The sequence below is a fragment of the Salminus brasiliensis genome, chromosome 6, assembly GCF_030463535.1.
Source record: "Salminus brasiliensis chromosome 6, fSalBra1.hap2, whole genome shotgun sequence".
Classification (NCBI taxonomy): Eukaryota; Metazoa; Chordata; class Actinopteri; order Characiformes; family Bryconidae; genus Salminus; species Salminus brasiliensis.
Genome location: NC_132883.1, coordinates 43,977,018 through 44,003,915, shown reverse-complemented (window position 1 = coordinate 44,003,915; position 26,898 = coordinate 43,977,018). Strand labels below are relative to the sequence as shown.

Sequence of the window (26,898 nt, the reverse complement as noted above, 5' to 3'; positions counted from 1 at the left end):
AAATGTGAGTGACTCAGCAGCCCTGTCCCGTCACACCAGGGGAACGAGGATAAAGTAAGCAGTAAAGACGGCCAAAGTCCCTTGCTTTCATCACCACGGCGTGTGATTTACTGGCTACAGAAACGCACCAGTGGTCAGATATCGGCCTCTTTCTCACTCTAATCCCTCCCTGCCTATGTGCTGGCATTAGCGCGGGGAAACAATAGCTGCCTCGCGGTGTAACGCGGTGTAATGGGAACGCTCAATTTCTGTCGGGACACACGCGGTTTCCCTCAGAGAAGTGGCTGCGGCCAGTGATACCCGATGCTAATTTCCATGAACCAATCCAGCAATTACAATGAATCGGGATGTGCAGAGGGTTAGCCACAGGCGTGAGGATGCTACTGTCTCAGCTATATAGACACACACACACACACACACGCGTAAAACGCAACTGGACACCCCATTAAAAAAAAAAAAGTTTGTGGACACCCTGCTCCTCCAGAGCTGCTTTTAAAATCAGAGGCAAGTTTGTGTTCCCTTTGCTGCAGTAACATCCTCTAATCTTCCGCATTTTGCAACATTACTGTGAGAAGAATTTGATGGATGATTAGTTATAGATCAGATATGCTACTCAGACTCATCCTGGAGGTGCTGGCTGGAGCTCCAGCACTCTATAGAAGATGGGTCCACGGCTCCACACCTCAGTGCCGCAGCAGGGCGTTATAGCTCGGGCGTGGCAGCTCCAGAGCATCCTGTTATATTGGCGGCGCCTTTTCTACGGCGCTTGAACAAGTAAACAAGCTGTGTTGGGTATGAGCGACTAAAGGCCTGGGTCAGTAAGGGCTGCACCGTAAAGCAGCTGAACTCGCTCGTTAGATACTTTTGGAGGCCGGAGAGATGCACACCGCTCTGATATGGCTCACCTGGGGCCGATCAGGGCAACGAGTCTCAGATGGTGCACAAAAGGACCAGTTTGACCCTCACAAAAAAAAAAGGAGGGCAAGAACATCGGTAAGGACAAGGGCTAAGAGCTTAAATGGGACGGGTACGAGTCTGTAGAGACAGAGAGCCCCACCTAGGCCCTTATTATGATTCTCTCAGCATCGTTGGGTGTTGGTGGAGGGTCAGGTGTAAGTAAAGACCATTTTGAGTAACTTGAACCCGGAGCACAGTGGCCACGCCTTTTTCTTGAAGGACATGCCATTAAGCGTAGTGTATAAAAAATTTAATTTGATGTTCAGAACATGGTTGGAGAGGATTATTCTGGAGGAGTCTGTCTTATTTAAACCTCAGACGTTTAGTCTGGTCTGATCTTGATTGAAGTAGAAGTGAGTGGTGAAGAAGATCACCATCATGGCCAGATCCACAGAGCTCTCTGCGGCCTTCAGGAAGAAGTTTCCAGATGCAGAGGAGTCTGGAAAGGGGTTTAAAAAGATCTCTGAACTTCAGAAAATCAGCCACTGTGCCGCCGTCCACTGAATCGTTTAGTGGAACAACTGACCGACATGGCCAGGTCAGGCCGTCCTAGCATGTTCAGCCTGAGAGCAGACAAAGATGACTCTTGGATGGTCGAGCGAGCATCACACCAAACACTCTCTCGCCCAGTTACCATGAGCTTAACAGCAGGCCCTGAGAAACACCATTACCTACAGCCCTTTTCTCAGCGGCCCAAGACTTTTGCACAGTAAGGCTGGAATTAGCGCGTCACGCTTTCCGTAACACTGAACTCGGTGTGTGTGTTCTGCACCCACGCGCTCCACGGTCTCGCTTTTCATTTTCACACTCACACCAGTGTAACGTGGGCTGCCACTTTTCTTTCGGTGTGTAGAGGTGGATAATTCCATATACTCAGACATTTATTTTTTGTTTTTAATGATACAGTCACTTAGGGATAACCCAATCAGGTCATTTGATCTGACCAGAGTCTCTTAATGCTGAGTATCAGCCGATACCGATCGGATCTGATCTCTGTGTGTGTATAAATAATAATCCAGCTCCACAGTTTAGATCAGACGAGCTGCTGATTAACGGTTCAGTAAAATCTCTTTATTTTCAGTCTCAGTTTCTATAATCAGACTTTCTGGACTGTCTGATTTAGTTTAGTCGAGACTAAAATCTTAAAATCACTGTTTTATAGAGTTTAATATCTGATAATCCAGTCTGACTCTCCTCCCTCCTGACCAATCAGCTCCCAGCTCCTTTACAACACTGCAGTCTGATCACTTCCTGTGTGTGTGTGTAGTGGTACACACTCTGGACTGGTATCTGTGGTTGTTGTTGGTCTACTGGTGTGTAATAACTGGTTTATAGTGGTGTGGTGTGTGTGTGTGTGTGTGTGTGTGTGTGTGTGTGTGTGTGTGTGAGCATTAGCTTTAGCCTCCACTTGTTTCTGAATGGGTTCTTCAGTGCTGGTTTATAAACAGAGAAAGGCGAGTGAGCGGTTCTCCGGTTCTCCGGCTGGTAAAACAGAGCGTTTCAGTGATGCTTTTTTTTTTTTAAAGGGTCAGATATTATGGTCTGTTTTCAGGTTCCACTGTAAAATAGCTCCACCCTGCAGAACCTCAACTCCTTTATTTACCTTCTGAGAGCGTCCTCACTGCTGCTGCTCCAGCCGGCTGGGAATAACGCCCACTAATGACGCCTTGAGGACAACAGATGGCGCTCTGAACACCGTGGTAAAAAAGAAGACTCAGAACTGGATTGAGATTCAACTAGCCAATACCTGATCCATTAAAATAAGCCTGGATCGGATCGGGACATCTCTACTTTCATGTCTACTCAAAAACAAAGGTTCACACTGATCTAGTTCTCGGTTCAACAGATTTAACGGCATCCTGTTGCGCTGGTTCAGCTCCTGGACAGCTTTACTGTCCCTCACACCTCAATTCAGAGCTTCAGGCCTTACCGTTAACACCAAAACGATCCAAAAAAGGGAAGACCTGCGTCTAGTAAAAGTGCTGACGGATGCTGGACGGACTGAGAAGTTCCACTTCCCCATTGAGGCTGCTTTTCAGAGATGCACTACAACACCAAAGCTCTCAGCAGACCTGTTCATCTAGCGCTTCTTCTGAAATTAAGGACCTTAGTAGTTTTGCAGCCACATGAGAGCATCAGCGAGGTCTCGTTCACATCCCAGGGGTACAGGAGGGAGCTCCATCATGCCCCAGAATGTAGTTCCACTGAAAAGGGCTTGCAGATGTGGCTTAGCTCCAGAGCGTCCCGTCCTACTGGCAGAGCTAACTTTTAGACACACGGTGTAACGGACTGGTGCTTGGTGCTGGGCTCCTCTGCTTGCATGGTCCACGGCTGCTAGGAATGAAAATACTGACCTGAACATCTCTCAGATGCAGAGGAGATATTGGAGACAGGTTTCATAAAGCGTAGAGCGTCGTCTCCCTGTGCAGACATCGGGCATTAGCCCGAATAAGCTTTAATGGAGCACCTGTAAGCTTCTTAAACGTGCACCAGTCCTACAGTAGTTAGCTCAGGTCTGTATGCAGAATAGATGTGATCTTGCTTACAGTGTAAAACAAGAGGTCAAATAGGTCAGATTCACTCAATAGAGACTTTATAGAGTTATAGAAGTGTAAACAAACTCAAAAAGCAAGTATTAAATATTAAAAATATTATTATGGGTTATTATGGCCTATTATTATGGCTAGCCTAATTAAAAGGGGACTAGAAACAAAACGTGCTTAAATCCTTTTTACTGGACATTTTAAGAGCTTTAAATGGTCTTAGATAAATGACAAAAACAATAAAAAGAGCGTAATTGCAACGAAACTCTGACTTTTGCTGGTTTTACAGTGTTGGTAAAGCTCGACTTCGAATTTTCCGTTCCACCTTAAAAAGCGCAATACTGAGAGCCTGCCGCCTTCCCGCGAGCCAAGGCGTAACTGCTGAGGCATTTAAGGTGGACCGGACAATTCGCGGTGTTTACTGTTTACTCACCCTCGCTGCAGTCCCACAGCTGGCAGAGCAGAAATAAGACACTCGCTGTCCGAAAGAGACGAGAAGATCCTAAAACAGACATTATTATTTCTCCACAGTAATTCGCCGAAGAGTTAAGCTAACTAACAGTCAATTTCGGGGCTCTTGTTCTCCGTCCAGGCGTCGCCTTCCCAGCAATGGCAAAGAGCCCACTTCACTCCACATAGCTAACTAACGCTCCTGGGAGCCAGCTGAAACAGCCGTGGAGAGCTGCTTTCACTACCGGCCCATTTTCGCCTCAGCTTTGCTCTTCGAGCTTCGGCGAGAGAAACATGCTCGTCCGCTTTCAAAGTAATCCTCTCAGAAACGGCTCTGCTGGCTGGCTTATCCTACAGAGAGCTTGTAGACTCAGGAGGGTCGGACGTGAATTTGCAATGAAGCCCTGACTGACGACAGAGGTCGAAACTGGCAACGTCTCAATCCACACTGTCCCTACTCCCTACTCCCTACTCCCTAATCCCTAAACACGCAGCCACCAGTTGCAGGCCATCTAGGAAACCAACCATACATGTCCAAATGTCTGTGGACACCCCTAGTAATCAATGCATACACCCGTGAGCACTGAGCTGTGTTCTCTGGAATGATGATGGTTGGTGCTCCATCCAATACTTGAGCATCATCCAACATCTTGACCTCACCAATGTGCATGTTGCTGAATGCAATCAAATCCTTACAGCAATGCTCCTCCAAAGCCTCCTTCCCTTCCCCTAATACCGTTGATTTCAGAAGAAGCATTGAATGAGCAGGTGTCCCAATACTTTTGTCCATGTGGTTCATAAATATATGGGGGCTAGATCTTGGGCTAGGGGAAATATTTGGATTTAGGGCTATATGTCCAAATATTTGCGGACACGTCTTCTAATGAATGCATGTAGCTAGCTATTTTCACTTAATTTTGGGATGCTGAGGTGGGGAGCTTGGGATGATGAGGTGGGTGGTGCTCATTATTCCACATTCTGACCTCAGCAGTGCTCCTCCAAAATCTAGTAGAGACTCTTGATTTTTTTGGGGAAAAAAAAGAATGACCAGGTGTCCCAATACTTTTGTCCTAGAAATGACCTGCCTTATTCTTAAGGTATATTAGTGTAGATTAAAGTTTTGGACTCATCATGTGCTCCTGGGCTTGTGTTCAGGCCTCACACACTAACTAGTTCACTAACTAGGGAACTACATCGATTTGAGATGCGCCCTTCGCCGTATCCCAACCCCTTCCTTCTCTAACGCAGTTTTGTTGCAGAACTTTTGGGCTTCTTATGTATTATAATACAGTAGAAGTGCAGTTTTACATAAATTTAATGCAGTTTTATAAACAACTTAGTGACTATATGAGAGGATAAACGCGACGAGCACGACTAGGCTAACTACTTCGTCCTAGTTTGTTTGGTAAAGTAGGGATAGAGTCAAAAGTGCTCGAACTTACATCTAGCGCATCGACCTTAAAACGTGGTTACTAGCTTCCCATTATATATAATACCATAAAGGGTATTTCTATATTAAATTTTCAGCACTATTGTGAAACATCAACCACGTATTTCTAGCTGGAAAATGAGGAATAATCAAAAATGGTATTCGTTATTGACCAGCCGTAAGTAGTTTGTCCCCGGCCCCTAACTGCTTCAGCCAATAGCTGCGTAGCTCGCCGTGTTTCTGTACAGGCTCGTGTGGTGGTGAGTAGGTAAATGCCCGTATTTGGATTTTTTGACGATGTTTATTTGATATGTAATAAACTAATATTGCTTTTATATCTTAATAAACACGATAGGAGGTATTATTTATATAAAATTTATATTTATATATAATTATTCAGCGAACAGAACTGCCCGGGTCGATGCGCGCGACACTGATTGTGCTGTAGTTGGTGGTGTCCTAATCTGCAGCATGGGCTCTGAGCAACCTGAGGAAACCGTGGAGAGGATCCTGCAAGGAGAAGGGCTGGAGGTCACAGACTACGACTGGTCTGCCGGGGAGCTGAAGGCTGTAGCCCTTAGGACGACTGTGTGCTATATAGTAGCTGCAGTCATCTTCAATGACAAGGTGATGTGGGGCTTCTTTTGGGGTGGGGGGTGTTTCAGCAGCATAGCATTGAGATCAGTAGTGTTCTCTGAGGTCTTGTTCTCAACCTCGGGTTCCACACCAGTTCTGAGGGGACTGTGGTTCTCAAACTAGACCTCAGGAGCATCCAGGTGATCAGCATTTGCACCTCAGTCTGACTCCCAACCCCTCTGTACTACAATCAAAACAAATAGGTTCTGCACAGTACTGATAAGTGATCCTTTAGCTTTTTTTGGCACCATCTAGAACCTGCAAAATGGTTCTAGATAGCACCAAGAGTTTGCACTTCTTTTATAAGCTAAAGGACCACTTTTTGTAGTACTATGCAGAACCTATTTGAAGGTTCCCATCACCAAGAAGTCACATGGTAAGGTTCTCTACAGAATCATTCTCTTTACTAAAGAACCGCTGAAGAACCCTTTTGTTCTGGTTGGAGAACCACAACCATTTAGGACACTCAGCTGTATCTTTAGCACCTGTGTGTTTTGTAGGGGGAGGTGCTGATGGTGCAGGAGGCGAAGAAGGAGTGCTACGGGCGCTGGTACCTCCCCGCAGGCCGCATGGAGCAGGGGGAGAGTATTCAGGAGGCTGTGCAGAGAGAGGTCAGAGAGGAGGCCGGAGTGGACTGTGAGCCGGCCACCCTGCTGCTGGTGCAGGAAAAGGGTCTGCAGTGGATCCGCTTCACCTTCCTCGCCGAGGTCACAGGTCAGGACGGAGTGCCTCCTGTCTATGATGGGTGGGAGGAGGGTGGGGATGATGATATGATATTATTGGTCGGTTGGTATGTTTTGCCCCACCCACTTGTTATCCCTGTGATTTTGTCCCACTGCGGTCAGATCCTTCTTTTCACCAGTCTTACCTTCTCACCTCCATCAGGTGGCAGTCTGAAGACAAAAGCGGAGGCAGATGCCGAGTCTCTGCAGGCTCAGTGGTGGGATCGAGAGGCTCCTCTTGCTCTCCGTGCCTCGGACATCTTGACCCTTATAGATGCCGGCCTCAAGTATCGCCAGAAGCCGTGGTTCCCTGCGTGCCTGCCCACCGATCTGCCCTGCGAAGTGGTCTGTCAGAGGCTGCTCCTGGCCTTCACCTCGGCTGACCCTGACGACTGCGACCAGGAGCATCTATGGCTGCTGCTGGGCAATCAGTCTGTTGACGCTGAGGCTGAAACACACCCTCACCTTCCTGTCGCGGTAGCAGGGAAAGCACAGGCGGTCACATGGACAGCCCGCAGACTGGTCGAGAAGTGCGTGGCCTCATCCTGTCACGCTCTGGACGTTAACATCCGCGGAATCCTGGGAGTGCAGCATAACGGGAGAGTTCCTGGCAAAACAGATGGGCTCTGTCTGAACACACTGGTGACGGTGGGATATTTAGAGGAGGGTCCGGTGGATCTTCGCAGTCCGCCACCACTGGAGAGTGAGAGTTACAGATGGCATGAGGTGACCAATCCCAGCCTGAGGACAAATATACTGCAGAGGATAAAAGATGCGTCCCTTCTACCCGTGTACAGCCTTTACTGATTGGCTGGACTGAGGATTTTTGACTTACAATAATGGGATGACCATTGGGCTCTCTACGGTTCGACTGGACATGACCGCCAATGTTTTTAAGTGCGAGACTATTTGCTCTGCTATACCGTATATCAGAATACACAGATCAGCCATAACATCATCACCACTGACAGGTGAAATGGAAAACACTTGATTATGTTCATCTACAGTGTCCTCCAGGGTCAAAGGGGTGGATATAAGAATCGGAGACACTTTGACAGGAATCAAACTGTGACGGCTAGACGACTGGGTCAGAACATCTCCAAAACATGCAGTCGTCAGTACTTACTAAAAGTGCTCCAAGGTAATAGGGACCCAAGATTTAATAATGCCCTAAAAGATCTACCAAGGATCTTGGTGCCAGATTCAACAGCACACCTTCAGAGGTCTTGGGAAGTCCATGCCTCGAATCATCAGGCAGTACCAGGGGGGACCTACTCAACACCTAAACACCAGGACGTCTGAGACAGATCTGTTTGGTCTTGTTTCTGATGGTAGATGCTGCACTTTGACATCAACTGTAGTAAGAGCTACATTGCTAGGATTGTTGGAGACCTCTTTACTCATCTTGAGCGTGGTCTGCTTTGCACTTAAGCTAAACTTGCTGGGACGTCCTGACTTGGCCTTGTTGGTCAGCTGTTCCACTTGTAAAATATTTACCGGACAGTGGAACAGTGGCTGATTTCTAACTGTTCTGAGATCATTTTAACCCTCTTCCATCTGCAGACTCCTCTGCATATCCAGCCTTCTTTCTGAAGGCCTGAGAGAGCCTCTGGGATCTGCCCATGATGGTGATCTTCACATCTTACTTCTACTTTAATCAAGAGCAGACCAGACTAAACGTCTGAGGTTTAAATAAGACAGACTCCTCCAGAATAATCCTCTCCAACCATGTTCTGATCATCTGCAGCTGTAAGAAGTAGCTTAGCTAGATTATCTTCATCTCTCAGTATCAAATGTAGATCAAATGTCAAGATATTTAAATGTCTAAAAACAAAAGAAAAAAAAAAGACAAAGGGTTTCTTGGGGTGTCATTTTTACATGACTGGATTCTGTAGTGCAATAAGAGACAGAGGCAAAGTCTGTATAAAATTAAATAAAAATTAAATGAATGGTATTTATCGATTTCCTGCACAATCACAGATTCATTAACCAGTCAATAAACCAGTTCACTGTTAGTAATCTTATTTCAGCATTTTCATAGAACACAAAGTATTCTGTAGTGTACGTGAACCTGAGAACATGCTCATCAACACCACTGGAAATTGAACCTACTGACAGCAGCAGAAACCAGTCATTGGTCTCCGAGTGGCTCAGCAGTCTAATGACTGCACAAACCATTATGGCCCAGAGATCACTAGTTTAAATCCCCAACCATGCCGCTTTGCCATCAGCAGCCGGAGTCAGAGAGAGCACAATTGGCCACTCACTCTCTGGGTGGGTAGCGGTGGAGCTGGGGACCCGGCCCTTTCCTTTGAGCGTGTCGGCTGCCTGGCGATGCCACCTCTGTGGCAGCTTGAAGAGAGGTGGTGGCTGGCTATGCATGTATCAAATCCTTACCCTATTAGAGCTGGGAGCTTTGCTTGTGCTAGGGAGAGCTACGGACAGGTGGGTTAATTGGGAGAACCAAAATTGGAAGAAAAAGTGAAAACAAATCAAGACGCCACACATCTGCTGAGATCTCCTCTCCATAGAAAGTCATCTTCATTGAGAAAAGTGGAAAAAGAGTAAAGTCAAATGACGGTACAGATCACATACCCCAACACTCAAACAAACAAAACAATAATTGCACACCCCTTATCTTTTGGTTCAGCTATACAATGTAAAATTAAAATAAACATGATTATTATCCATACATAAATTACCACACATAAGAAAGTTGATAGATTAAAGATAAATAGAAAACAAATCTGTTTTTGCATACAAATGTTAAATTCTATAATAATAATAATAGTAATAATAATAATACAAGCACAGAACAGGTCTGAAACTTTGTCTTTTTTTATCATTTTTAAATTAAAAACTGACTAAAAGTCATTAGCGCCTCACTGATCTTAACTAAATGAAAGGTAAAATGTGCAACGGCTCAAAATCTACTGCATTATAAAGATCTACAAGGTTCAATATAGGGTTTGACCAAGGCTAGGTTCACACAGCAGATAAAGTGGCCCAAAACCAATTTCCAAAAAGTTTTTTTTTTTTTTTTTTAGGCTTAAAAAAAAAAAAAAAAGACCTATATCTGATGTTTGTAGGAACAGTTCACGCTCCTAAACTGGTAAGTATATTTGTATGTATTTCAACACCACATACACGTATGAAAGCGAACTGGAACTGAAGATTTCGAGATCAGATTTGGGCCGTTTTCACCTGCTGTGTGAACGCAGCTCTGGGCACATTTCTAAGGGCATTTCTGAAACCCTCTGATCAGAGTTCTCCAGGCCTGGAGGGGGCAGCAGCACTGTACAGTTTACGCTCCAATACATTAAATTCTAAAAAAAATAATAATAATAATTGCACTTGATTTAAACGTGTGAATCATTTCCACATGAGAACTAAAAATATACTGCACACAGATCTGACCCAGGGTGAGTCACCTTTAAGACAAAACTGAGTTCATATTTTATTCCTGTGAAAATGATGAAGGAGGGCTGGCTGACTTTAAATTCACTACAAGGACAAAAGTATTGGGACACCTGCTCTCCGTCCCTACTGTCCAAGGATGGCTTTCCACTAAATTCCAGAGCAAGAGCGTTAGTGAGGACAGGACGTTGGATGATCACCATCCCACCTCAACTCCCAACAAAATTGGATGGTGCAGCTTAATGCTCAATGCTAGCCCATGCATGGCATTAGACATGGTGCCAACAGATTTGTGTTTACTATCTGCTCCAGAAAGTCCTATTCTATTGGCAGTACTTCTCTACAGGGACTAAACAAGCTGTATCATCTTGTATCATCTGTATCAGCAATGGGTGCAACTTAAAGTAGCTGACTGCATTCATTAGAAGGGGTGTCCACAAATATTTGGACATGTAGTGTACTTGGTACAGTGATTTTACTCACATTTTTCTGAACTTTGTTCAATTTAACAGGACAAATGACACTCTCTGTAATAAAACATGTAGTTGGTCAGTGTTAAACTCATAAAAGTATATTGCGTATCAGGAAAAATAGACCATAATACAATAAAATATAGACATATGGCTCCACGTCCTGTAAAGGACCCTGTTGGTACATATATTACTGTAGGGAAACAGTAAACTGTGCACTGCTGGAACCATCTATCATTCAAGTTTGAGCACAGCCGGCCTTTGATTAAGACTGAGGACTCAGGTCATGTCATCCATGTCAAACTGTGTAATTATGTTATATCTGGTGCCAAAGATCAATTTTTGATTTAATGAGACCTGAAGAAAAAAACAAAAAACAAAAAAAAAAACAAAAAAAAAAAAACACCAGGTCAGGAGACTGACCTTCTCCACCACGCTCTGCACATGGCTGATGCTAAGCTGTGTTATTGCTCTACTGCATCCGCAGCCTTACGACATTAAAGAAACATCTACACATGCTAATGAGGCGAAAAGCTCACAATTCAGCATGATGTCATTTGCATGGTGCTAATTAGTGGCTGTTGATTTATTCTCAGCATGATCAGCATTGATTTGGATTTATGCCTCATTGAAGCTGAAGCTAAATCTGTGGCCATCAAGATCCTTCCCGTACCGCTAACATTTCTAGAAAGTGACGGCAGTGTACTGCACCCTGCCCAATGCCAGTGCCAGTCCCACCTTAATCTGTGCAAACAGTTGTGAACTGAGGCGACTGCCCAACTAACGTTGTCCTTTAGAGACGCAACTGAAGGTTCGGTGCCGTCCTTTTCTAAGAGCTGAAGGCAGCGAGGTGTTCCTGATCACCTATGGGCAGTTTGACGAAAGCGATGGCTGCGAGCTCCTTACAGAACTCTTCTAGTACGATCACTCCCTTTAACAGGGTTGCATGATCCACCCTGCAGGAACAGACAAAAAAATATTTATTTATTTATGTGCTGGTGGAAGTTTGATGGGTGTAGTCATGTGTTTCTCGTGCTTGGTTGAAAATTCAACTCACAGGAACTAAAGGAATACTTCCATCTGCAGCATCTGTACCATATAATTGATGCTGGTTGAACATCTGTCTTTTTTTTTGCTTCCATTATAAGTGTGGTCAGTTTGCTGGAAACTGGAATTATTGCCACAGATGCAGCAGATAAAGATTGGGTTCCTTTAAGGCAGGGGTGTCCGATCTCATTCACAAAGGGTCGGCGTGGCTGCAGGCTTCTGTTCCATCAGTTCAGATCAGAGTAGTCCACTTGACTAAACAAGTGGAATCAGGTGTTGGTGCTGTTGGATGTTTGCAATGCAGACCTGCAGCCACACCAGCCCTTTTGTGGATTGGATTGGACAACCCTGCTTTATTAACATCAGTGAAAAAAAACAAAAACATCTTCCTCTTACATGGTCTCCTCCTCAAGGCCCATGAGCTGTCTCCTGACCAAGACAAGCCTCTGTGTGAAGTTTGGGATGTGCTGGATCCTCTGCATCAGCTCTCCGATTACCTAGAATGCAGAAGAAAGCAAACCTGAGCTGCGTTGGGAATGGTTCACTAATTGGCTTAATTAATCTTGGGGGTGTTTTGGGCGTAGCCAGGTGTGGTCTGACTTTGGCAGATTGCTATTTCAATGGTGCAAAGCATCGGGCTGCACGTGCCTGTGTTGACAATTCACTGCCAAGATAGCAACGAACGTCTGACTGTTGACGAACGTCTGCCTAGGTTGTTTTCAGTCAGTGGAGCTCCTGTGTTTACACAGCAACACGCCAGAAATTTCCCTAAACAGACCTGATTTTAAGACCACCGCGCCCATCAGCATAGATATATTCACAAGCACCATCGCTCTTTAACCAACGCAGGCGGAGGGCCTGAAAATAGACTGTTGGTGGGGTGTAAGACAGCAATACGACAGATAGGACCCCTAGTGTTGAAAGCTCACTCTGACAAGCGTGGAAAACAGCGAGCGGGCTCCAGGGCTCAGACTGATGTAGGGGTCCAGCAGGTACTCGTGGAGATGAGGGTGCGGGAATACGGCCAGCTGGGACAGCACAGACGTCACCTGCAGGTTCAGCTCATATGGCTGGCATGGGCACAGAAGAACAGAGAGAACTGAAGTTTTGTGGAGGTCTACTGGCTTTGCTATGTATTTTTGAAGTGAAATGGCACGGCTACCTGCTCCAGTATGCGTGCGGTCCTGTCAAACAGTACTTTGAGAAAGTGGCCTTCATAAAAGTGTACACTAGCGGAGTGGACATCAACGGGTTTGGGGGTATCTGGCCAGCCCCACTCCAAGGACACAGCTGAGCATTCTTTTAGCTGGAGGGAGACACAGAGACAGAGAGAGAGTGAGAGAGCTTACTATTGCAACTACAGGCTGTTAAAAGCCCCAGGAACTACCAATATGAATAAGAGAACCACTACCATACTACCTAGGGTCTAACTAGTCCTTCTGGTCCTGGTTGTAATGAAGACTTACTGTGGTTTGATGTGAAACATGGATCAAAGTAAAGTCTCAAAGGCCAAACCACCTGTGGTCTGCATTCACAGATTCACCTCGAAAAGGGGTTTGGCCAGCTGATCCCGCCATTAATAAAGAACAGGTGACTGGCACCCTCATGTGGTTCCAATGTGAAAGTCAGTACCTGCTTCTAGCCTCTATAACTTTCCTAACACAGGTCCATACACACATTTAGGAACAGCTTGTGCCACAGCTCTTTAGCAGCGGGACAGAGATGATGGGTTTTAGTAGGTCTTTACTTACCGATTTAAGAGCATCGTGAACATACGTGTCATATCCTGCTCCCTGCACATGTTGAGTTGTCTTTGCTTCTTGAGGTACTAAACAGAGAAAGCTGAAAAAAGAAGAGAGCACAAAAATCACCTTAAACTTAGTGCAACATTCAAAAGTACTTAATTTAAATAAAAATGTATTTAAATTAAAAAGTAAATAAAGTTTTATTTTCAGAGAAATAATAATAATACTGTTTACACTTGAACAGCAACTCATCAGCCAAAATCTCAAATGGGAGATGGCATATTACGGGACAGGGGTCCGTATCAGTACTTGCTCTACCTGTTAACAGTTTCCGCTATCTGTGTGCGAGAACTGGACCTCCTCTCATCCCTGGACAGAGATAGCAGAGTCTCAGAGCCGCTGAACTCGCTGTCTGTGAAGAAAGGGTCCTCTTCCAGCTCACTGAGAGAGAAAGACAGACATTGAAAAGGAAAGAAAGAATGTAGAGGCTTTTTATGACGTGAATCATAACGTTAATTATTAGTAATGTTAATGATCCGCACTCAGACTCCTCCAAGACATCGGACTCTGCACCGGGTCTCTCCTCCACAGAGCCCGGCAGCCTGTAGCTGCGACCCTCCAGGTTCCGCAGCACCAGGTTGGCCAGGATGTTTCTGTCCGGCTTCTTCAAAAGCTCCTCAAACAGCCGTAAGGTAGTGATGCTAATCTACAGGGCAGACAAGAAATACATAAATTAATAAATAAATAAATACAAGTACTAATTTATATTATTTCAAATGATTTACAATTAATAAAATTGTTATATTTAACTTATGTTTTTCAAAACAAACGAATATATAAATGTAATTGGAGGAACTATTAATACAGCAGTCTTTATTTATTTAATTTAATTCATTATAATCACTCAAATCCAAACATATTTGCTTTTGATGGATTCAGATTCATCAATAGTGACCCTTGAAAGGGTACTAAAGAACCTGACAGATATAAGTCTTAATTTTAACCATCAGAGTGTGAACAGACACCTCGTCTGAGATGTGGTCACAGTGCTCGATCAGATGGTAGCGTAGCAAGTGTGCCTGGGGGGGTGCGTCTGTCCGCTGCTCGTAGTGTGTGTTGCTGCCCAGCAGGAAGTGCACCAGCTCCTGCAGCAGGGCTGGCGAGTGTATGTGACGCACAGAGCATGACAGGAGCGCAGTCTGGACCAGGATGCCAACCTCTGACCTGCACGACAAAACACACACACACACAAAACACTGAAATCACTGCTCTGCAAAATTATTTAGCCATTCGATTATCGATTTGCTGGTTAGCTGGACTGGGATTAAAATAGTTGATTCCCGACCCCTTAAAACATGCCTGGATCGACATCCTGAGACCAAACATCTCCACCTTGGTTTCTTTGGTCTAAAGGATACTGCTCCAGAACGTTTGTGTTTTGTTTATATATAATTCTGCAAACCTGCATAATGCCGCCATTCTCTTTTTATGAGCCATACTAGTTAAGTTGTGCGGTCTGTGCAGTCGTCAACATTTAGTGTGCTTACTGAGGCCTTAGCTGGTACTCTGCATAATGGCGATGCACACCGTCTAATTCTCCTGCTGCTCTCTCCTTCAGCACGAAACAAAGTCTGGCACTCCCATTTATTTTCATTTGTTTCCAAATAGTGATTTATTGTTGTATCTAGAAATCCATTGACTCACATCTGTAGCAGCTGAGGGTGAACGAGTTCTGTAAGCCACTGCTGGTGAATAGCTTTGGCAAGTGTAACAGCAAGCACCTGCATAACAGAGAGAGAGAGAGAGAGAGAGAGAGAGAGAGAGAGAGAGAGAGAGACACAGACAGACAGACAGACAGGGTTTTTTATATATATATATATATATATATATATATATATATTTATATATATATATATATATATATATATAGGAAAATCATAAGGAGTGCACCCTACATGATCAGTTTCTCTGATTTTACTATTTATAGGCAGTGTGTTTAAGGGAAATTAACATTTGTGTTGTATTTTATAAACCATGGACATCATTTCCCCTAAATTCCAAATTAAAATATTTGCTATTTTGAACATTTATGTTGGCAGAAATGACAACTGCTCAGAAACAACTGATCAAATAATGCAAAGAAATGATTATAATAATTATAATGTAAAGAAGTTTAAAGAAGACTAATATTTGAAGTTTAAGAGCTTTAAGAAATCACCATGCTGAAATAACCTTGACTGCCAATCACAGCTCTCATGTCTCGGCCAGCTCTCCACTAGTCTTTCACATTGCTGTTGGGACTTTATTTTTATTCGTTTTTCAGGTAATTTAGCTTTGTTTTGATGAAATGTCTGGAACAAATGGCTGCCAGACACGTAGAGATGCAAATTTAAGAATAAAAATTAAGTTGTCTCTTGATTTTTTCCAGAGCTGTATGTGTATATATATTTTCTTAACTTTAAGAGGAAAGGAGTAAAATACATGCATGTCTAACAGTGAATGAGAGGTAACATGATCTCATTTAAAATTTACCTTTGGTGCCTTTTTAATGAGCTCATCACAGTAGTCTAACCAGGAGAAGAACTTGTCTACATGTTCCTGAGCTGGGAACGAAGGGCTCTCCTCTGGAGCAGAACAGTCTGGAGAAGACGATGTCCTGCCAAAACAAAGCTTTAAGTCAGATCTCTGGGATGAAGGGAAGTGAGGCACAGTGAAATTTAACAAGCAATTCAACATCAATTATTCAATTTAAGCATTCTTAAGTCTGCAGCTGTGGATTAAACAAAACTTTAGAAACGCAACTAACATGCAGTACATAATTAATTATGTAGTTTTTCTAATACAGGTTGTCCCAGAGAAGCCAATGCGACCACTAACTAGCCAGGTCATTAGGACATTACCCACTTATAAGGTGCATTTAACTGCCTTGGTTAATTAACCACATGCCCAGTGGCCCAGTCTACCCACATCCGGATATTTTTGAAAGTGCAGGTGGAGGCAGTTTATGCTCTTCGTCTCCCACAAGACCACAAAACAACCCTAAAGCCAGTGTGAGAATGCCAACCTAGGAGAGGCCTAACAAGATTTGATGTGAATCAAAAATTCATCAAAGAGGAAAGTGTAACAGCCAAAACAGACCTAAATACAGCCCAATTTACCACTGAGTGATGCTGAAACAGCAGATCTCTGTAACTCCATCTCATACACAGACTCAAACCCTGATTTGTCTCAGTAAAAATGTTTAAAAGTGAAAATAAAACCCCAAATCTATCATTGTGGGTTTTACCCATCTGCAGGAGACACTGAGAATAGTATCTTACATACCAAAACACTGAGGAAATGCAGTATGACACGCTTCTTTCTTTGGTGCTGTGTTTATACTGTATGTTGACCTTTTTGTGTGTCTTTCTGCAAAACTGGTGTTCAACAGCAAAGGCAAGCAGCAGTGTGATAGCATCCGTTGAAAGTGGTTGACACAGCACCTACCTCCACTGTTTGAGGGGGTAGCTGTGCAGGTCGGCAGGGTGGAGTGTGGTGGGGATGGTACTGTAGAGTTCACACAGTCTCTGTGACAGAAGAGCACACAGTGGCGTTTCCTCTGCCAGCAGCTTGGCCGTCTCCTCTTGAGGGACGCTGGTCAGGAGCAGCACACTCTCCATCGCCCGCAGGGCAACACGGCTTTTCTAAAACACGCACAAAAACAACAACGACCCTCAGTGTGAATTCAACTCAACGCTACACCTCTGTACTCTTCTCCACGTGTGTAGCCAGTTTACAGATGCCTGTGCCGCCCAACATCGCTTTAAGAGTGATGAGAGGAGAAAGCACCATCTAACTGCCCTTTTAGCTGAACAGGACCAGTCAGCCCCCCTTCAAAAACTGAACACAAGCTAGGCTTACTTGGCTCTTCCCCAGCTGGGTGAGGATATGGATGATGCCTGGCTGGGATGAGCTGTGTGTGGGTGCTGAAGAAGTGGAGGGAGGGGGTGAGCTGGCTGGACTGGACGCTCCACTGGAACCCTCGTCTATACTGTCCTCTGAAACAGAGCTGGATCTTTGGCCATCTTTGTTAGTCTGCAATACAAAGACTGGGTTTTTAAACTCCTACACTTACTAAACTTATTTATACAGATAATACAACATATTTATACAGAACCTTAAACTATTTAAATACTTACATATAAAAACAAAGTCAAAATACATAGTGTTTATATATATATTTTAGTATATAAAGCAAGGTATGACAGAAATATAAAGATAGAAACGTCCCAAACCAGTCCAGTGTATTAGGATTGGGGCTGATCCAAGTGTATTTTAATGGATCGGGCACTGGCTATTTTAATCCAAATCCAGTTCCGAGTCTATGTTTAACCCACGGTGTGCAGAGAACAATCTGGTGTCTTTAAGGATCCATTAAGATCGTAATTGGCTGATACTAGGCAGTAAGAGATCTGGATCTGAGGCATAATAACCTGATCGCTATTTAAAGATAAAAAAAATAAAGATTCAATAGAAATGTGGAGAGGTTAAGACAAAATCTTAGAGAGTCTTGTTCTGACAATGAGAAATGAAATTACGCACCTCTAAGATGTAGTTAAGGACATATGGATCTTTCTTCACTCGAGAACAAACAGTAAACAGAAACTGCGCCTCCTCTTTCTCTGTCTGGGAGTTGCAGAGTCCACATAGACGAATCAGTTTCTGCAGTGTGGGGGGAAAAACATGTAAAAATCCATCATAACGTCTGATCCACAAAACAGCTTCCAGAATTTCCAGATCTTTTTCCTGGTCCTGCACTGTCCCGGACCTGTTCGAATCCTGAATCTCAATGTTAGTTTAATCCCATCCAAATATGGCTTAACAGTGCTTTCTTGAATAAGGTAGATTGGATTCTGGTACATTTAAGAACATAATGGTTTAAACACGTGGTTATTACTCATTACCATTAGCACTGTTACACAGTAATAGCACTACTGACGTTGGCACATGAATACCATCGTGTCTCTCACCTGTACAGGTCGATACACATTGATGAGATGGAGCAAGGGCTTCTGGATTTGGGTCAGGACCTTAGAGAAGAACACCAAGACCTGCTGGCTCATTCCAGGAGGATACTGTGCAAAGAAGAGAACATCTAGTTGGTGATGAGCAGAGTTTTATCAGGCCCATATAGGGGTTGGCAAATGTTAGGGGTGGATTAATGCTATGAAAGCAACTGCACTGACTTTAGGCAGAATTCCACTTAATTCTAATAATTTAATATAGGGCTGGATGGTATGTTTTCATGGTATATCATAGTGTTTTAACTGAAACTGATTTATGAATTGGCTTCCTTAGAAGCCAACTAGAATTATATTAGAAACAGCAGGCCTGTCTTTATATGTTTATATGGCTTATTTTACTATTAATACACATATTTTACAAGAAAAGTGGATATCAGAAAATCAGATATTTTTTAGTGTGTAAAGCAAAACTAAGTAATAAATAAATAAATAAACCTGTCAGTACTGCCTTATTTAAAACACATCTTATGAAAGTTTACGTTAGGCAGAAAGTAAGTTAAAGCTCAGAGTTTGTAATTTACTGTGTGATTGTATCTGAGGTGTCTCACAGACTCTCACGACCTCTCCCAAAGATCATATGGGATCTCCGTAATCACACTTATTTTTTGGCCAGGTTCTCATTGTCTCTATTCCACTGTATAATACCGTATAATTAATTCTTCCAGCTACACAGTATGCTCATGCTCAAATCAGTCGAATCCAAGGTTTGTGAGGTCAGAGATTTACTCCTCTGCTTGCCAGGGTGTGCATGTGTGTGTTTGTGTGTACCTGTGCCTTGCCCAGGGTGCAGAGTGTCTCCAGTATCTTGTGTTGGAGCAAGTACTCCATGCAGGCCCCGGTCTCCTCCACTTCCTGCTGCTTCTCCTCGTACACCAGGATATCCAGCATCTGTTTTAGCCTCCATGGGATGTCGGTCTGCTTCACTGGCCGAGTCTCATCTACACAGTGCAGAAGATGACAGTGAGCAGAGATGCATGCACACAGACAACAGTGCTCTCTTACTTAGACTCAAATATGTTAAACACTTTACTAATGCCAGGTCCCTCTGATTGCATTGAGCGACAAGAGTGTTCGTGAAGTCAGGGCAGATCCTCAACTCATCCCAAAAGTATTGGATGGAGCACCACCTTCCATCAGTCCAGAGAACACAGTTCATCCACTGCCCCACAGCCTCATGCTGGGGGGCTTTATACCTCTCTAGCCCATGCCTGACAGTACGCATGGTGCCAATAGACTCATGTTTACTATCCACACCAGAGAGTCCTATTCTATAGGCAATTCTTATTATTATAGGAACATTAATTATTAAATTATGTCCTAAAATACCGTGTGGTATTCTCTCAGGTGTTACCTGTAGTTTCTATGTAATAGTTAGTTATTCCTTTCCAGTGATCTACAAATGAGTCGAGCAGATTGATTGACGGCTCTCTCTGAAACAGACACAAAGAGGTACAGCAAAGATTAGAGACGTACATCATAATGACTGAATTTTGCACACCATGTATAACATTAGACCTGGGGTAGTGCGCTTCTTTCCGACCTACAAATAACAGTGGTAGCGTTCCAACATGGATTCATGAACTTAAATTCAAGGCTTTCTTCAAACGAGCAAATCACACTCTAAAGCTCCTTCCGCCGCCTAGTTCAGACTTGCAGGACTTGAGTAAACTTGCAGGAATGCTGAGCTTTTTCCAGCCTGGGGGGGAAAAGGCACACAACAACAGATCCTCCATAGAGATTAACCACAGATATGTGACCAAAACGTGCAGTACAGTAGCTAAAATATCTGGAAATATTATGTATTTTAAAATATGTATTTCTATTCATTAATAATGTCTATGTATTTGTGATATTTCAGTTCCACTACAGCTACTACATGGGTTAAGTGTCCTCAGGTTCTGCTGGATCTGCAGCTAGACTGCTTTTCTGTTGTTCTTTGGAGCTTTGCCACTTTATTTAAGCCCAAAAAGATCCAAAAAGGAGAAGAACAGTCTATGAACTCATAAACTAAGGTGCTAGGCATATTCAGAAGCTCCACTGAAGTCCTTATCTGGTTTGTTGTCATTGAATTCTCCATTCCACCTTAAATAGTGCAGGAGTTACAGGTAGCCGCTGCACCATTTAAGGTGGAACGGATCATTCGTGGAAGAAGCAAACTTCAGCCTTCTCTTCAACACTTTTATTTGGGGTGTAGTTCTAATTTCAGGCTCATATACTCGCATCAGCAATAAAGGAAGCTTTTGGGGCTCATATCCCAACACTTTTAAACTAAAGTAGCGACCAGGCGGAACTTTCCCCATTACTATCCAGCCGCTAGAAGGCTATCAAGCCAATATTGCTAATAGCTAACCTAGCTAACCTAGCTACACACTTTTACGTCTTTATTAAATTAAACGACATGACAGCTCGTTAGTATCGCTGTTTAAAGTGTGTAAATAACGTACAAGGTTGTTTAACCTGTTAAACTCGTTAAATGTCTTATTCTGAGAGCGTTAAAGCGAACAGGCGACTGACCCAGATAGCACAGGTTTAGCTTAGCTGCTAAAGCTAACCCAGCCAAGACACTCGCTCTGAAGTTCAGGGGGACTTACAGTCTCCAGTGCCTGCTGGAAGAGAGTCGTCAGTTTGTTTAAAACGTCCATTCTGTGGCCCCGTCCAGCTTCCTAATCACCATAATTTGATGATTTACACTTTATCTGTAAGTCCGCTTTTAGCTTAGCTTAGCTTAGCCTAGCTACTTGTTGGAATACATAGTTCGTATTGTAGCTTTAGCTTTAGCCGCTCTGGGGCGCCGTCCGGCGGGCAAAGCAGCTGCTTCTCTCTCCTGCGTGACGTTCACAGATCTTATCTTCTCAAATTATTACTTTACCCACTGACTTGGACAAAACAATCGATTTTCAGCTCTAAATAAACCAGTATTTACTATAAATGATTCAGTAACTGCCTAAATAATCAGTCTCTACTACAAGTGATTCAGTAACTCATATACATGATTCACTATCTGCCATAAATAATGAGTATTTACTTCAAATTATTCAGTAACTCATATAAATGAGTAAGTATATATTATAAATTATTCAGTTCCTATTGTAAATGGTTCAATAACTGCTATAAATAATCAGTATTTACTTCAAATGGTTCAGTAACTCATATAAATGATTCAGTATCTATTATAAATGATTCTGTTTCTATTATAAATGATTCAGTAACTGCTATACATAATCAGTATCTACTACAAATGATTCAGTAACTCATAAATGATTCACTATCTATTTTATATGATTCAGTATCTGCCATAAATAAACAGTATTTACTTCAAATTATTCAGTAACTCATATAAATGATTTAGTATCTACTTAAACGATTCCGTTTCTATTACAAATGATTCAGTAACTCATAAATGATTCAGTATCTATTATAAATGATTCAGTAACTGATATAATTAATCAATATCTACTACAAATGATTCAGTAACTCATATAAATGATTTAGTATCTACTTAAACGATTCCGTTTCTATTACAAATGATTCAGTAACTGATATAAATAACCGGTATCTATTACAAATGATTCAGTGACTCAAATAAATGTATCAGTAACCGCTATAAATGATTCAGTAACTGCTATGAATAAATAAATCAGTAACTACTGTAAATAAATCCTAAACTCCGATAAGTAATACAGTAACTGCTATAAATGATTCAGTAACTGCTATATAAATGATTCAGTAACTGCTATAAATGATTCAGTAACTGCTATAAATGATTCAGTAACTGCTATAAAGAGCTAAAAGAAAAGCCTGCTGTCAGTGTAATCTGGCCTAAGAGGCCTTGTCTCTCTGGGAAATAAATAAAGACAGTTATCTCACTTTGTGTGTGACATAAAAACAAGCTCTACACTTTCTTCTTCCGAGTCATTGCTCTTATCTCTTCCATCAGTATTAATACTGAGTATAATTACAGTGTGCTGGACGTAAAGCTCACACAGGCATTAATTACTGTGTCAATATTTGTTATTCTTGTCCAGGAAATCTATAACCCTTCACACGGATCTGCAGACATTAGGTCGCAGAGCTGCTTTCAAGTGTTTATGATCCTCAGGCCCTATAAACCTATCACCTACCAGCAGAGAGCGCTGTCGTTTAGCCAATATACAGCCTTACAGCTGATCTGTGCAGCAAATTATCACTGGCCACTTTATTAGAAACTAGAAAGGGAAAGGTTCTAGAAACTAGAAGGTTTTAAAAATGTGTTCAGGTTTGTGCTCAGGCTCAGATAACGTACAGACCTAAAGAAACTACTTGTCCAAAGGTTTGTGGACACCCCTTCAAGTTGCACCCATTGCTGACAAACCACCCCCTCCTCCCCCCAGGGATTGAGCTGTTCTCTGGAATGATGGTGGTGCTCCATCCAACACTTTTGGGATGAGCTGGGGAGTTGGGGATGATCATCCAGCATCCTGACCTCAGTAATGCTCCTGTCGCTGAATGCAATCAGATCCTCACAGCAATCTTCCTCCAACATCTAGTAGAAAGCCAACTTCCTTGGACAGCAGAGACAAGTTACTCCAACAAAAGTTTTCTTTTTTAAAAGAAGAAACAATAAGCAATATGCAGGTGTCCCAATACTTTTGTCCGCATAGTGGATCTTCCCAAAGTCTACTGAACATCTGCTATATTTCAAAAGTATTGCTCTCCTTTCCGTGTGAAATGGGCGGTCCTAAAAGTGGGTCAGGTGTACGTCAGCATACCCCTGACCAATCACAAGGCTGACATGGCTCTGCCCTCTCTATAAACCAATCAGCGTGTCACTCGCCGTTCCCTTTAAGAGCCAGGTGCAGTCTGACTTTGGCGGGCTGCACGCGCCTGTGTTGACAATTCACTGCCAAGATAGCAACGAGCGTCTGACTGCTGACGTCTGCCTAGGCTGTTTTCAGTCAGTGGAGCTCCTCCTGTTTTTCCGCTGCAGAGATACACAGCAATACACTAGAAACTTACCTGAACACCCCTGATTTCGAGACCACCGCGCCCATCAGCGTAGATATAGTCACAAGCACTGTCGCTGTTTGAATGACGCAGGTGGAGGGCGTGAAAACAGACTGTTGGCAGGGTGTAAGACAGCAATGAGCATCGCGACCCTCCTTGCGCAGGGTGTAAGATAGGGCCCTCAGTCTCACTCCATCACCCCGTCCAGCTGCACCGAACTCCAGCCCTCTGAGCTCGCCTCCCCATTTCAGGCCCCTGTGGGACATACTAGCAAATTTCTGCTTCACTTAACACCCAAGTTTAGCATTCTACTAAAAATCCAATATATCAAAATGTGTCCCAAGGGCTTAAAGAATGAATCAGCTCTGAGAATTCACAGCTGTTAAGAAACAGGGTGTAATAATAAACCACTGTCAGACGATACAGACCTGAATAGACACGTTAGGTAAACCAACAACCTTTAAAAAACGGGGGTTACGTCAGCGGGAGAGGCGAGGCGAATTCATTTCCAATGAAGCCTTTCAGTTTAGAGGATTACAAACCCAACACATCCCATTAGCCGGTGGGGCTGTTTGTGGCTTTTCCGCGGCCTCCGGGCCCTGAGGGCATGCTGTTTTATCTGTCCAGGCGCTTTTTTTTATTGTTGGCACTGCTCGCTCGCCCTTCTCGCCCAGATGCTCTCTGAATAATTGAGGAGATTAAACAAGGACCCTTTCGCATGACGGCTGTCTGAGGCGGCAGGGGGGTAAGGGGTTCTCGGTCTCTAAAGAACAGGCATCCGTGTTTCATAATAATGCAGCTCTTATGATCTTCTCTTCTTGGGAGATGTTCTTCAAAGAAAGCGGTTTAAGACCCGAGTCAAACACACACACACACACACATGTTCAGCATTTGTCCAGAATATGACAGAGTGCTTAATCACACACGGCTGAAATCTCCTCAAATCTTAATTAAAGTGTTTGGCATGGTCTCTCGGCCTGTCTTTCTCTCTCACTTTGTTACTATATCTCTCTCCCTTTGCTCTCTCTCTCTCTCTCTCTCTCTCTATCAGTTCAGTTCAAAAGAGCTTCACTGGCGTTAACTGTAATTAACTTTAAGTAAATGTGGAGGATCAAAGCTAATCAAATATTCATATATGTAGATGCACACTGTCTCTCGTCCTCTCCCTTCCTCGCTCTGTCCCACCCCCTCTTTCTCTTAAAGGTGTCAAAGACTCAGCTAACATGTCTAGGTGGGGCCTGTATGAGTGGGTACGTTTTGTCCTCGGGTTCCATGTTGGCTCCATATATGGATGCCCACCGGGATCCCACAAGGGTCAGTGATAGGACCAGGAGGGGTTAAACATGGGCCCTGTCTGGGTTGTACCCTGCATATGGGGCCTAGATGGGACCCATGTGAGATTATGGTGGGCCCATTTAGAAAGCCCAACTGGGTTCCAGTAACAACACCGTGTACAAACCCACTCAGAGCCCACGCCCACCTGGAACCCGGGACGGGGGAGGGGGGGTGGTGCTTAGATGCGTTTTTTTTTGGCTGGTTTTGTCACCGGCGACGGCTCACAGAGCCAACATACACTATGTGACAAAAGTATAGGGACATCAGCTCATCGTTTTTTTTCCAAAATCAAGGGTATTAAAAATAGCTTTTTATGCTTTTGCTAGAGAAACTGTCCGGGAGGACATTCTACCAGATTTTAAGAGAAGCATTGCTGTAAGAATTGCATTCAGGGACAAGAGCGTCAGCACCCCACCTCATCATCCACAACTCCCCAACTCATCCCTAAAGTATTGGATGGAGCACCGTCATTCTAGAGGACACAGTTCTTTCACTCCTCCACAGCTTTTGAAGGAGGAACCACAGTGTTTGAGGTGTTTCATGTTCTGGGTCTATTTAACGCCTCTCTCTCTCTCTCTCTGTTTATTTTCTTTCTCCCACTAATTTCTGTTTCTCTCACCCTGCCCTTTCCTCCTCTCTCTCTCTCATAATTAAACCTCAGAATGCCTCTCGTCCTCTGGGGGGTTCCTCTCTGCACCCAGAGTGCTAAAAATAGCGTCTGGTCATTCCAGTTGCGTCTGGACCAAACCCCTGCACATCTTCGTGTTAATTGCTTTCCTGATCTCTGTCTGAGTTCCTGCACACGTATTTCATCTAATTTTACCCTCCTCTTCCTCCCTCAGTCTTTGCTAGGCTACTACTAGACATGCCTGATGTCGCTACTTAGCAACAGTCTCCAGGGCTACAAAAATCTGTCCCATCTCCTCTTTTCTCTTCTTATCTTCTTCTCCTCCTCATCCTCCTCCTCTTTCTCCTTCGCCTGATTCTTTCTGCATCTGTCTCTCCTTCTTTCTTTCCTGCTGTCACTCATGTTGTCGCTACAGTTTGTTTGATAGGAAAAAGTTGAATGACACGTCTCCCTCCCTCTCTCTCTCTAAAGAGTCTTCTGACATGAATTAGAGAAGAAAAAACATATATCAGCCATAACATTAGCACCACCTACCTAATACTATGTAGATCCCCCTCAAGCCGCCACAATAGATCTGACAATTCTGGCGTCAAGGCGTTAACAGCAGGTCCTTTAAGGCCTGAAAGTTGTGAGATGAGGCCTTACATAAGATAAGATAAGATAAGATAAGATAATCCTTTATTAGTCCCGCAGTGGGGAAATTCACAGTGTAGCAGCAGAAAGGCCGTAGGAGCCCAGGAATATGTCCCCTTTCTCTCCCAATTTGATAGGACCATCACTAGCACTAGCAAAGCTCCCAACAATGTGAGATGGGGCCTTACATACAGGCTGTAAGAGCCCATGACTCTGTCCCCTTGTTCCCCTCAATTTGGTACTGCCAGCACTAGCACTAGCAAAGCTCCCGGCACTAGGAGGGTATGGACTCAAGACACGTCTCCACCGATACACGTGAAGCCGCCGACTGCCTCTTTTCGAACTGGCAGGCAGCCGACACACTCTGAGAAAAGTGTTGGGTCCCCAGCTCCACCATGCGAGCTAACAGACGCCTGCGCCGGCCGACATCGCTTAAGAGTGACGAGTGAAAAGAGCACGGCCAATTGTGCTCCCTCAGACTCCCGCCGCTGATGGCAAAGCAGAATGGCTCTATGATCCCCAGGCTACAGTCTAAGCGCATTAGGGTGCTGAGCCTCCTGGCTTGGAGTTTTTTTGGTAGGTACTACGATATGATTTTAGCCGGTGGTCTAATGCGTCACCGATTAGTCCGACTCAAATCTGATCACTGTGTGGGACAAAATATACAAATTCGTTTGTCGCACAGCGATTTATTACTGGTGTTCTGGGCGTACTGCTTAATGGAGGGTCGGATGTGTTTACACTGCTATAACAGGTGGCCCAGATGAGTCTCAGACCCCCTCCTGATGTGGGGATCTTGAGTGCGTTGCTTTTTTATGCAGTTTGGCCTTGATCCACATA

General features: G+C 43.8%; 3 protein-coding genes across 5 annotated transcripts in view; 1 reads left to right on the top strand and 2 right to left on the bottom strand.

Moving 5' to 3' along the window:
* adam9a (ADAM metallopeptidase domain 9a) overlaps window positions 1-4,361 on the bottom strand; it is a 36,129-nt gene extending 31,768 nt beyond the window's left edge. For all 3 annotated transcript variants that reach the window (XM_072682522.1, XM_072682523.1, XM_072682524.1), the window contains exon 1: window positions 3,934-4,361. In XM_072682522.1, the coding sequence (XP_072538623.1) occupies window positions 3,934-4,015 (82 nt within the window). In that variant the 5' untranslated portion in view covers window positions 4,016-4,361. The remainder of the gene's footprint in view (window positions 1-3,933) is intronic.
* A 1,259-nt stretch (window positions 4,362-5,620) lies between these two features.
* On the top strand, window positions 5,621-8,686 carry nudt18 (nudix (nucleoside diphosphate linked moiety X)-type motif 18). The gene is made up of 4 exons (XM_072682517.1): window positions 5,621-5,647; window positions 5,780-6,006; window positions 6,516-6,729; window positions 6,901-8,686. The coding sequence occupies exons 2-4, from the start codon at window positions 5,851-5,853 to the stop codon at window positions 7,542-7,544; spliced, it is 1,014 nt and encodes a 337-aa protein (XP_072538618.1). The 5' UTR covers window positions 5,621-5,647; window positions 5,780-5,850; the 3' UTR covers window positions 7,545-8,686.
* A 563-nt stretch (window positions 8,687-9,249) lies between these two features.
* On the bottom strand, window positions 9,250-21,298 carry fhip2b (FHF complex subunit HOOK interacting protein 2B). The gene is made up of 17 exons (XM_072682515.1): window positions 21,071-21,298; window positions 19,831-19,909; window positions 19,248-19,417; window positions 18,426-18,530; window positions 17,998-18,117; window positions 17,317-17,490; window positions 16,903-17,099; window positions 15,949-16,072; window positions 15,121-15,197; window positions 14,442-14,640; window positions 13,959-14,122; window positions 13,735-13,857; window positions 13,423-13,513; window positions 12,834-12,977; window positions 12,601-12,741; window positions 12,068-12,168; window positions 9,250-11,580 (listed from the first exon to the last, which is right to left on the bottom strand). The coding sequence occupies exons 1-17, from the start codon at window positions 21,119-21,121 to the stop codon at window positions 11,454-11,456; spliced, it is 2,187 nt and encodes a 728-aa protein (XP_072538616.1). The 5' UTR covers window positions 21,122-21,298; the 3' UTR covers window positions 9,250-11,453.
* Between the last annotated feature and the right edge of the window lie 5,600 nt (window positions 21,299-26,898).

Bases quoted from the DNA above. Each gene is read 5' to 3' on its own strand.
- nudt18 (XM_072682517.1), top strand. From the start codon at position 5,851: ATGGGCTCTGAGCAACCTGAGGAAACCGTGGAGAGGATCCTGCAAGGA. The intron at 6,007-6,515 runs GTGATGTGGGGC...TGTGTTTTGTAG, and splicing joins CAGTCATCTTCAATGACAAG to GGGGAGGTGCTGATGGTGCA. The intron at 6,730-6,900 runs GTCAGGACGGAG...CACCTCCATCAG, and splicing joins CTTCCTCGCCGAGGTCACAG to GTGGCAGTCTGAAGACAAAA.
- fhip2b (XM_072682515.1), bottom strand. From the start codon at position 21,121: ATGGACGTTTTAAACAAACTGACGACTCTCTTCCAGCAGGCACTGGAG. The intron at 18,118-18,425 runs GTGAGAGACACG...CCCACACTGCAG, and splicing joins ATGTGTATCGACCTGTACAG to AAACTGATTCGTCTATGTGG. The intron at 17,491-17,997 runs GTGCGTAATTTC...TTTGTATTGCAG, and splicing joins TCCTTAACTACATCTTAGAG to ACTAACAAAGATGGCCAAAG.